This window comes from Nerophis lumbriciformis, linkage group LG26 (assembly GCF_033978685.3).
Source record: "Nerophis lumbriciformis linkage group LG26, RoL_Nlum_v2.1, whole genome shotgun sequence".
In the NCBI taxonomy this organism is placed as follows: domain Eukaryota; kingdom Metazoa; phylum Chordata; class Actinopteri; order Syngnathiformes; family Syngnathidae; genus Nerophis; species Nerophis lumbriciformis.
Genome location: NC_084573.2, coordinates 5,156,962 through 5,167,358, shown reverse-complemented (window position 1 = coordinate 5,167,358; position 10,397 = coordinate 5,156,962). Strand labels below are relative to the sequence as shown.

The 10,397-nt window shown below is 40.7% G+C and overlaps 1 protein-coding gene across 1 annotated transcript; it reads left to right on the top strand.

The window, feature by feature from the left end:
• The first annotated feature begins 1,750 nt into the window (after window positions 1–1,750).
• Window positions 1,751–8,755, top strand: LOC140679860 (uncharacterized). Its single transcript, XM_072916225.1, has 2 exons — window positions 1,751–1,871; window positions 6,986–8,755. Exons 1-2 carry the CDS (start codon window positions 1,769–1,771, stop codon window positions 8,065–8,067), a joined length of 1,185 nt encoding a protein of 394 aa, XP_072772326.1. The 5' UTR covers window positions 1,751–1,768; the 3' UTR covers window positions 8,068–8,755.
• Window positions 8,756–10,397: the final 1,642 nt, after the last annotated feature.

Below are 10,397 nucleotides of genomic sequence, written 5' to 3'. Positions count from 1 at the left end.
AGTTGTCCTTTATACAATTTTAAAATGTGTGACTTTATGAATCATTAGTTGGGTCTTGGTTGACAAGACTCTGCAGCATCGCGTGGACATCGGGGGCGGTACCTCTGGATTGGCAGACCGGGGTGGTGGTTCCTCTCTTTAAGAAGGGGAACCGGAGGGTGTGTTCCAACTATCGTGGGATCACACTCCTCAGCCTTCCCGGTAAGGTCTATTCAGGTGTACTGGAGAGGAGGCTACGCCGGATAGTCGAACCTTGGATTCAGGAGGAACAGTGTGGTTTTCGTCCTGGTCGTGGAACTGTGGACCAGCTCTATACTCTCGGCAGGGTCCTTGAGGGTGCATGGGAGTTTGCCCAACCAGTCTACATGTGCTTTGTGGACTTGGAGAAGGCATTCGACCGTGTACCCCGGGAAGTCCTGTGGGGAGTGCTCAGAGAGTATGGGGTTTCGGACTGTCTGATTTTTGCGGTCCGCTCCCTGTATGATCAGTGTCAGAGCTTGGTCCGCATGGCCGGCAGTAAGTCGGACCCTTTTCCATTAAGCGTTGGATTCCGCCAAGGCTGCCCTTTGTCACCCATTCTGTTCATAACTTTTATGAACAGAATTTCTAGGCGCAGTCAAGGCGTTGAGGGGATCCGGTTTGGTGGCTGCAGGATTAGGTCTCTGCTTTTTGCAGATGATGTGGTCCTGATGGCTTCATCTGGCCAGGATCTTCAGCTCTCACTGGATCGATTCGCAGCCGAGTGTGAAGCGCCTGGGATGAGAATCAGCACCTCCAAGTCCGAGTCCATGGTTCTCGCCCGGAAAAGGGTGGAATGCCATCTCCGGGTTGGGGAGGAGACCCTGCCCCAAGTGGAGGAGTTCAAGTACCTCGGAGTCTTGTTCACGAGTGAGGGAAGAGTGGATCGTGAGATCGACAGGCGGATCAGTGCGGCATCTTCAGTAATGCGGACGTGTATGTATATATATATATATATATATATATATATATATATATATATATATATATATATATATATATATATATATATATATATTTGCATAGATATATATAGATATAGATATATAGATAGATATAATATATATAATGCCAAAGGAAATGTAAAAATAACATGAAAACCTCCCACATTCTAAAATACATTATAAAAACGATTAGCATCGAAGACAAAAATAATATCATGAGTGTAATATTTATTTATTTATTTTTTTCTTTCCTTATGCTACTGTTGTTTCAATACATTGTTAAATATTTTTAATATTTTTACGAAAATAAGTTGTATGTCTTTGTTTTGAAAATGTAAAATGGACAAGTTTACATTTATTTTCAGAATAAGTAAATAATAAAATAGTTTTACCGAGTTGGGAGCTGGTTGTACTTATTTCTCTCGCGAGATCTGGAAAAGAGCTGGTTACTTGTTTCTCTCGCGAGATCTGACAACACTGCGCGCGAACCAAAGACGGCGAGGACAAAGCAAGATGGCGTCTGACGGTGAAGACGTTATTGCAGTCGTCACAGTTCAGTGTTCTTAATCTGTGCGTCCATGTACACATATATGTCCTTTATTACACTCTATTAAATAGAGTAAACATCGTTAATAACTGTTCGCATCCGGTTATATTAGTCTGAGCGCACTTTGATGCTTCTCGAGCTAGCTTAGCCTGCTAGTTAGCTTAGCGTGTTAGCTGCTAACAAAGAGAGGCGGAAGTGATGAAAACACATCGCTAAGCAGAGATCAAGTGTGACTGTAAAGTGTTGTGATTGTGTGAAAATGTGCGAAAGAACGATAGCAGAGTACGAGGAGGAACTTTGTCCAACAAAAGAGGAGAAGGAGCGACAACATGAAAAACATCAAGTTGTGTTACACAGAACAGGTTTGTTTACTTCTTACTCTCACATCTTTACTAACGTCATATTTATTATTAACACTATTCTTGAATAGATTGTCTATAGGAAGATGAATTGTCATGTGAGGATGATGCACTGATTGTGTTATGTTGTTCATAAAAACGAGACAATATTTATGAGAGGTTGATGTTCCTCTCAGTGTGTAACAATGTGTATCAACATGTTTACACAAAACTCACACAGTCACCGGGGGAATATTCCAGAGAGCAGGTTAAGTGCAAACTCCTCGAGAGTTTTACCTCCAAAAATACGAGAGGTAAGACAAAGTCAGAGTCAGTTACCATGGTAACTGACGCTGTAAACCTAGCCTGCTAGCTGGCAGGTTTGACAAGTTATTTATGTGTGTAAAAGCTATACTGACCTGTTATTTCCTTCATATTGGTGCAGCCATTAACCTACTACAACACCTACTACCGTATTTTCCGCACTATAAGGCGCACCTAAAAACCACACATTTTCTCAAAAGCTGACAGTGCGCCTTATAATCCGGTGCGCCTTATATATGGGTTAATATTAATATTAATTTTCATAAAGTTTCGGTCTCGCAACTACGGTAAACAGCCGCCATCTTTTTTCCCCGTAGAAGAAGCGCGCAGTGCATGCTGGGATATGTAACGTTTCATTTCCATTTGTGTGTTTATGTAAAGACCCCAAAATGGCTCCTATTAAGTGTGTTGTCTGTCTAATTATAAATAATGCAGACGAGGCGTGTTAACTGAGTTCTCAACGTTTACTCACAGCGTGCTCATAACCACATTCTAACTCCCAGCATACAACAACGCTTCTCAGGGCTACCGCGCATGCTCGTCACTATCGTTGCATGCTGGGTAGTGTAGTTGTTATATTTGCTAGCTCATAACATCACATTAAGAGACACGCTTACGCGCTTAATTCAATACTCGCCGTCATTCCGGGTGGATTGACAAAAGACCTCCAGCCGCTAGATATTGGTGTCAACAGGGCATTCGAAGCTAGACTGCTAACTGCGTGGGAACAATGGATGACAGAAGGCGAACACACCTTCACTAAGACAGGGAGACAGCGCCAGACGACGCCAACATCTGCCAGTGGATCGTAAATGCCTGGGCAGATATTTCGGTCACAACTGTGGTCCGAGCTTTCCGGAAGGCAGGATTCACAGAACTGCTGGACAACAGCGACACTGACTCCGATTACTTCGACGAGACGGAGCCGGCCATTTTGGATCCCACATTCGCCCAACTTTTCAATTCGGACACGAAGGAGAAGAATTCGAGGGATTTATGAATGAAGAATAACTTCAGAAAGTGAGCGTTATGTTTATTTTGTGTGTTGTGACATTAACGTTCGAGCAACATTATGTTGCTATTGCTCTGCACTATTTTGAATTTTACTGTGTTTGTGATTGCACATTTGCGTACATTTTGGGAGTGAACAGAGTTGTTAGAACGCTGGTTTTTAATATATTATTAAAGTTTGACTGACCTATCTGACTTTTTTTTGACATTCCTTTAGCGCAGTTAGATGCGGCTTACAACACCGGGCGGCTTATAGGTGGACAAAGTTTTGAAATATGCCGTTCATTGAAGGCGCGGCTTTTAACCCAGGGCGCCTTATGGTGCGGAAAATACTGTATATATATATATATACTAGAGATGCGCGGTTTGCGGGCACAACCGCAGTGTCCGCGGATTATCCGCGGATCGGGCGGATGAAATTTAAAAAAATAAGATTTTATCCGCGTGCGGGTCGGGTCGGGCGGATCAATTAGATTTTTTTTTTTTTTTTTTTTTTGCGGGTGGCAGTTAAACCAATTCGGAAATATATACACATACCGTATTTTCCGCACTATAAGGCGCACCGGATTATTAGCCGCACCTTCTATGAATTACATATTTCATAATTTTGTCCACCAATAAGCCGCCCCGGACTAAAAGCCGCGCCTACGCTGCGCTAAAGTGAATGTCAAAAAAACGCTGCGCTAAAGTGAATGTCAAAAAAACAGTCAGATAGTTCAGTCAAACTTTAATAATATATTGAAAACCAGCGTTCTAACAACTCTGTCCCAAAATGTACGCAAATGTGCAATCACAAACATAGTAAAATTCAAAATGGTGTAGAGCAATAAATAGCAACATAATGTTGCTCGAACGTTAATGTCACAACACACAAAATAAACATAGCGCTCACCTTCTGAAGTTATTCTTCATTCGTAAATCCTTCGAATTCTTCGTCTTCGGTGTCCGAATTGAAAAGTTGCGCAAGCGTGGGATCCAAAAATGGCCGGTTCCGTCTCGTAGAAGTCATCGGGAGTCAGTGTCGCTGTTGTTGTGCAGCAGTTCTGTGAATCCTGCCTTCCGGAAAGCTCGGACCACAGTTGTGACCGAAACTATCTGCCCAGGCATTTACGATCCACTGGCAGATGTTGGCGTATGTCGACCGGCGCTATCTGCCCGTCTTAGTGAAGGTGTGTTCGCCTTCGGAGCTGTGTGAAAAAAGCCACCCGGCCTCTTCGCGTAAACTTCCCTTAACCACTCGCTCATCTTTTCTTCATCCATCCATCCCTTCGAGTTAGCTTTTATGATGACGCCGGCTGGAAAGGTCTCTTTTGGATGGGTGGAAGTTAGCATGGCAAGCTAGAACCACAGTGAAGGATGACTCCTCATTCCCTGTGGTGCGAATATTCACCGTACGTGCTCCCGTTCCACAGTGCAGTTCACAGGAATATCAGTTGCTGTGAAATACGGTAGTAATCCGTGTGCGGATGGAGAGATTGCGTCTTTTTATGATCCGGATCCTTGTCGCGTAGTAGGAGCCATTTTGTGGTCTTTACAGATGTAAACAGGAAATGAAACGTACGGTGATATCCGCGCGTTTTTTCTTCTTCTTCCGGGGGCGGGTGAAGCGCTTCCTGTTCTATGGGGGCGGGTGCTTTCCTTGGCGGTTGCTTGCGTAGAAGAAGAAGCACTTCCTGTTCTACCGGGAAAAAAGATGGCGGCTGTTTACCGAAGTTGCGAGACCGAAACTTTATGAAAATGAATCGTAATAAAGCGCACCGGGTTATTAGGCGCACTGTCAGCTTTTGAGAAAAATTGTGGTTTTTAGGTGCGCCTTATAGTGCGGAAAATACGGTAGTTAAATGTTGTTACCCACATACGAAAAACGAGCAGGCACCTGCTGCATATGCCACAACAGAAGAAAAAAAAAGAAAAGAGATGGACACTTTTACGGAGCGGAGAAGGGACGCCTCGCCGGTGTCCGGGACCGAGGCCCCTTCCCCCGAGAGGGCCCCACCGGGAGCCGTAGCTGAGGCGATCCGCGAGAAGGGCCCGACGCATGTCCAGGGTCACTACCGCGCCCACCGCACCGACACCCCGCCTCGTCCGCTTTCGCCGCGGCCGGCGTCACGCGCAGCAGGTAAGCAGCTTACCTGCCCGCCACCCCCCGAAATTCACATTTCTATCACAATTATCATACTGTAAACATGGTAAGCTAACTTCATTAAAATTAATAGTCCTGTCAATAGCATGGAATTACAATTCAAATGTAGTTTTTTTGTAAGCCTTTCAAAAGAATTCAAAATATGAAAAATTAATGAAAATTAATTTAAGCCATCAGACACTTGAAAAGTGGCACATCACATCTCTAATGTAATCATTTGAACTTTTCAACAGAAATAGCACTGCAAAAATATTAAGGACATACTTCTGTATTTTGGTAGTTATGCTGTCAACATTTAACAAGATTTCTTCAACTTGGACTTGAAAGCATAAATAGTATAAACACTTTTAACAGTATGTCGTGCTGTGAAATACAGCCGACAGGATTGCGCACCACACAGGAAGCAAGGCCAAAGTGCATGCAGGTGCAGGAGAAGAAAGGACTTCTTTCATTTAAGGTTTGTGATAAACCATCAAACTCATTCGTTAAAAGGACTCTATAGTAATATAAAGCAAATTTTTCTGGACATTATCATGCAAGAAAAGTTTATTTTTGGGACCGCGATCACCGCGTAATGATTTTTAAAGGTTGCATTACAAACATTTAACTGTCCCATGTGATCAGCCAGTGCGATTGGAAGTCCATGCTCAATTATTGCCTCCGTAAATAAAACTTCGGCATTTATCACATCCAAAGAATCTGTTTGGGCGACGAAAAACGTTGAAAGTTTTCCACTTGTATCGCTAGCAACGGCATTAGACTTGTGTTTTTTTGTCCCAAAGTGGTCTTTTACATCGCTAATTCCTCCGTGTCCGATCGAAAAATCTTGTCTGCACAAGGTGCAATTCGCGTAGTTTTCACCCTTTTTTTTTAAATTAAAGAAAAAACGTATTTTTTATCACTGCACCCGTAACCCGGAATAGGTTGATGAAAACCGTACGAATTACGGGAAAACCGGAGTAGTTGGCAGGTGCCTCACTAATGCCTTGCATCGTCTATATTAGATATACCGGGCGGATGGCGGGCGGATGCAGTTCTGATCAAATGTTAGATCGGGTGGATTGCGGATGGTTGACGACTTTCTGATGCGGTTGCGGATGAAATATTTGCCTATCCGCGCATCTCTAATATATACATATATATATATATATATATATATGTATATATATATATATATATATATATATATATATATATATATATATATATATATACTGTATATATATACTGTATATTTATGTATATATGTTCAGTTTAACAGTCCAGTTGTGATTGATTGAATGCCCTGAGAATTATACTGGACATTCTTTTGTAATTGCCACAAAATAACGTGTAGTATTTTGTTAATTTCTTTCCAAAAATATTTTTATTTTATAGATATTTTCAAAGCAGATGCTTAGGGCCCTCTGGCACTTCATGGAGGACCCGTAAAATCTGTGCCTCTTAAGACCTCACTGTTGGCTTTGTACGCTCATGTTACTTCTCAACTAGTCTAAGTTGATGCTAATCGACCTGTTTCTTCTCCTTTTTACTGAATGTGAAAGCAAAAGTGAGTCCACAAATAACCAAATCGTAAAAGCAGAATCGAAAATGAAATCTGAATTGGTAAAATCGTATCTATTTCGATCCCAGCATGTGTTTGTCTTCTTGTGTCCAGCAGACGTCTGTGAAAAATATCGTCCACCTGAGCAGCAGGAGGGGTCCTCCAGTGTGGAGCAGAAGAGGTCACAGCACCTCCACGTGAAAGAAGAGGAGCCACAGCCCCCCCACATTAAAGATGAAGAAAAACATCGGCTGTCCCACCACTTCATAGAGGAAGACAAGAGACACCTCATCAGTGTGAAGAGTGAAGATGATGAGGTCAAAGTTGAAAGTGAGGAGCCTCCAAGCAGCAGCTCAACTCAACACATGACAACAGAAGCTGATGGAGACCACTGTGGAGGATCACAAGCAGACAAGCTCTTAGCTCCACTATCAGATAGTGAGGACACAACGTCACACTCTCCTGACACTGATGATGAAGACTCTAAAGATGATAAGACATGTCACACTGACAACACACACCTTACATGTTCTCACTGCGACAAAACTTTTAAATACCATTGTCATCTAAAAACACACATGAGAACACACACTGGAGAAAAACCTTTTCCCTGCTTAGAATGTGGTAAAAGTTTTGCACTAAGTCACAAGTTAAAAGAACACATGAGAACACACACTGGAGAAAAACCTTTTCCCTGCTTAGAATGTGGTAAAAATTTTGCACTAAGTCACAATTTAAAAGAACACATGAGAATACACACTGGAGAAAAACCTTTTCCCTGCTTAGAATGTGGTAAAAGTTTTGCACTAAGTCGCAATTTAAAAGCACACATGAGAATACACACTGGAGAAAAACCTTTTTCGTGTTCAGTCTGCAATAAATATTTTACTCTCAGGCCCAATTTAAAAACACACATGAGAACACACACTGGTGAAAAACCATACTCCTGTTCAAGTTGCAACAAAGGCTTCCGTTACCTAAACACTCTTAAAGAACACATGAGAACACACACTGGTGAAAAACCATACTCCTGTTCAAGTTGCAACAAAGGCTTCCGTTACCTAAACACTCTTACAGTACACATGAGAACACACACAGGAGAGAAAGTGTTGAGTTGCAGTGTGTGTGGTGAAAGATTCTCCTATAAGTACCAGTGTAAGAAACACAAGTGTGCTGGTGAGAACAGCAGCAGCAAATGAAGATGCAGGATTTGAAAAAAAATTTCTAACATCAGCACATATAACATGTGTGACATCATTGTTGTGTGTGTAACACAATCTTGTTAATATGCTTATAACATATATAGAGTAAATACTTCAGATTAGTGCTTTTATTTCAGTCAAGTACATGAGTTAATATACACATTTGTGTACTTTAAAATCAACAGAACAATTTGACTGAAAAGGTGAGAATAAACAGTACATAAAATATGTTACATACAATGAATATTTTATGTGTAGATATTCATAATTCACTTTTATACTTATACATAATAGTGTTTTATATGTGTTTTAAAAAAATGAAGTGTTACATATTTTATTTTCTAATTCTAGATAATTCCATAGATGAACTCCTTTATATGATATACACATTTGTTTTACATGTGTTCATACCTTTGCTTTTGAGTACACATAAATCCCTCTTAGTTCATATTTACTGGTTCACATCTGAAACATCTTCTGGACCACTTCTGGAAGCTTATTATTATTTACTTTATACATCATTTGAACAGTTGTCCTTTATACAATTTTAAAATGTGTGACTTTATGAATCATTAGTTGGGTCTCTATAATCCATTCTATTAATTGTCTTTATTACTCTCTTGTGTAATATGAATATTGTTGTGTGATTGTTTTATATGTATGTCCCCAGACCTTTATGCAATAAACAATGTATGCTTCAACTAAAGTTGGGTACAATAAATGTAGTTAATATTTGTGGGTATGTATTTTGTTCTATTTATTATCGCAGTCAATCTTTAAATGTTTTCTTTGTATGACTTACATGTAGTTTCCAGCTTACTTCATCATCTAGAGCAGGGGTGTCAAACTCAAATACAGAGTGGGCCAAAATGTAAAACTAAACAAAGCCGCGGGCCAAGGTTGAACAAATTAACCTTTTTGATAGGGACCCAAACAAGTTTTACATTAAATATTGAACAAGCAAGGCTTATATAACTTTATAGTGACATGCAAAATCGAGTTTCAAATAATAATAATTAAAAAATATCAATGGCATATCAAATACAATTTAAATAAAAATTGAATGCCTCTTTTCTATTTGCAGCCTTCTGAGGTAAATATCAACATTCATTTTTTCCACAGGCTAATAAATTTGAAAATAAAATAATGAATAAAACAACCATTCTGGACTTTAAACTGCTCAGTTTGCAACACACTGATCTAATCTGATGTGCCCAAGCCAGATACCTGGCATCTTTTCTTGGATGCTAGTTCATTAACGTCGGGGCTCAGGCTTTGAGCTGAGGCAACCTTCATTATCGAACGAAGGTGTTCATCAGTCATTATATCTCGTATTCCACAGTCTTGGGGGCGTGTCTTACAGGCACTGCTTTTAACGTCCTCTACGAGCTGACATCACGTCCGCTTTTCATCCCTTCTAACAACGTGCCCGCCTAGTCACAAGATATAAGCGGCTCCTGTACGCACACTCATGTAAATGCAACGCATACTTCATCAACAGCAATACAGTTTACACTGAGAGTGTCCGTATAAGCAACTTTAACATTGTTAGAAATATGCGCCACACTGTGAATGCACACCAAACAAGAATGACAAACACATTTTGGGAGAACATCTGCACAGTAACACAACATAAACACAACAGAACAAATACCCAGAATCCTTTGCAGCACTAACTCTTCCGGGACTACAATATACACCCCCGCTACCTTTGCAGGAAACGCTCTTCTTTGAAGTCTTTAAAGTGAAGTGTTCCCACACTTTTGACGACTTAGGTCGTACACTTTTCTCCATTGAAGCAATAACCTCAAGATGTTTCTCCGCTGAACTATTCGTACTGTTTTTCTGCGCCATTTTTCAAATTTTCCCAGGCAAAGGAGACGGCGTCGTCACGTGAGCTGCACATGACACATCATTGGCTAGCTTACGCCACCTCATGAGACGTAGCCTCAGCGCCGCACTGGTGCTGTTTTGTACTGTTTTTGTACTTATTTTGATTATTGTTTCTCAGACGTTTGTAAATGTTGCAGTTTATGAATAAAGGTTTATAAAACAAAAATAAATAAAAATAAAATTAAAAAAAAAGCCTCCGCGCAAGCGCATAGCATAGTTCAGTGGTTCTTAAACTTGTTGGAGGTACCGAACCCCACCAGTTTCATATGCGCATTCACCCAACCCTTCTTCCGTGAAAAATATATATATATATTTTTTTTCAAATTCAAGAAAATATGTTTTTTTTACTGGTGCACAAAATGAACCGTGCATGAACATCACCTTGTTCAAAGACCAAACCAACACAGTGCATGAACTCACAACAAATTACACAC

Bases quoted from the DNA above. Each gene is read 5' to 3' on its own strand.
- LOC140679860 (XM_072916225.1), top strand. From the start codon at position 1,769: ATGTGCGAAAGAACGATAGCAGAGTACGAGGAGGAACTTTGTCCAACA. The intron at 1,872-6,985 runs GTTTGTTTACTT...TGTGTCCAGCAG, and splicing joins AGTTGTGTTACACAGAACAG to ACGTCTGTGAAAAATATCGT.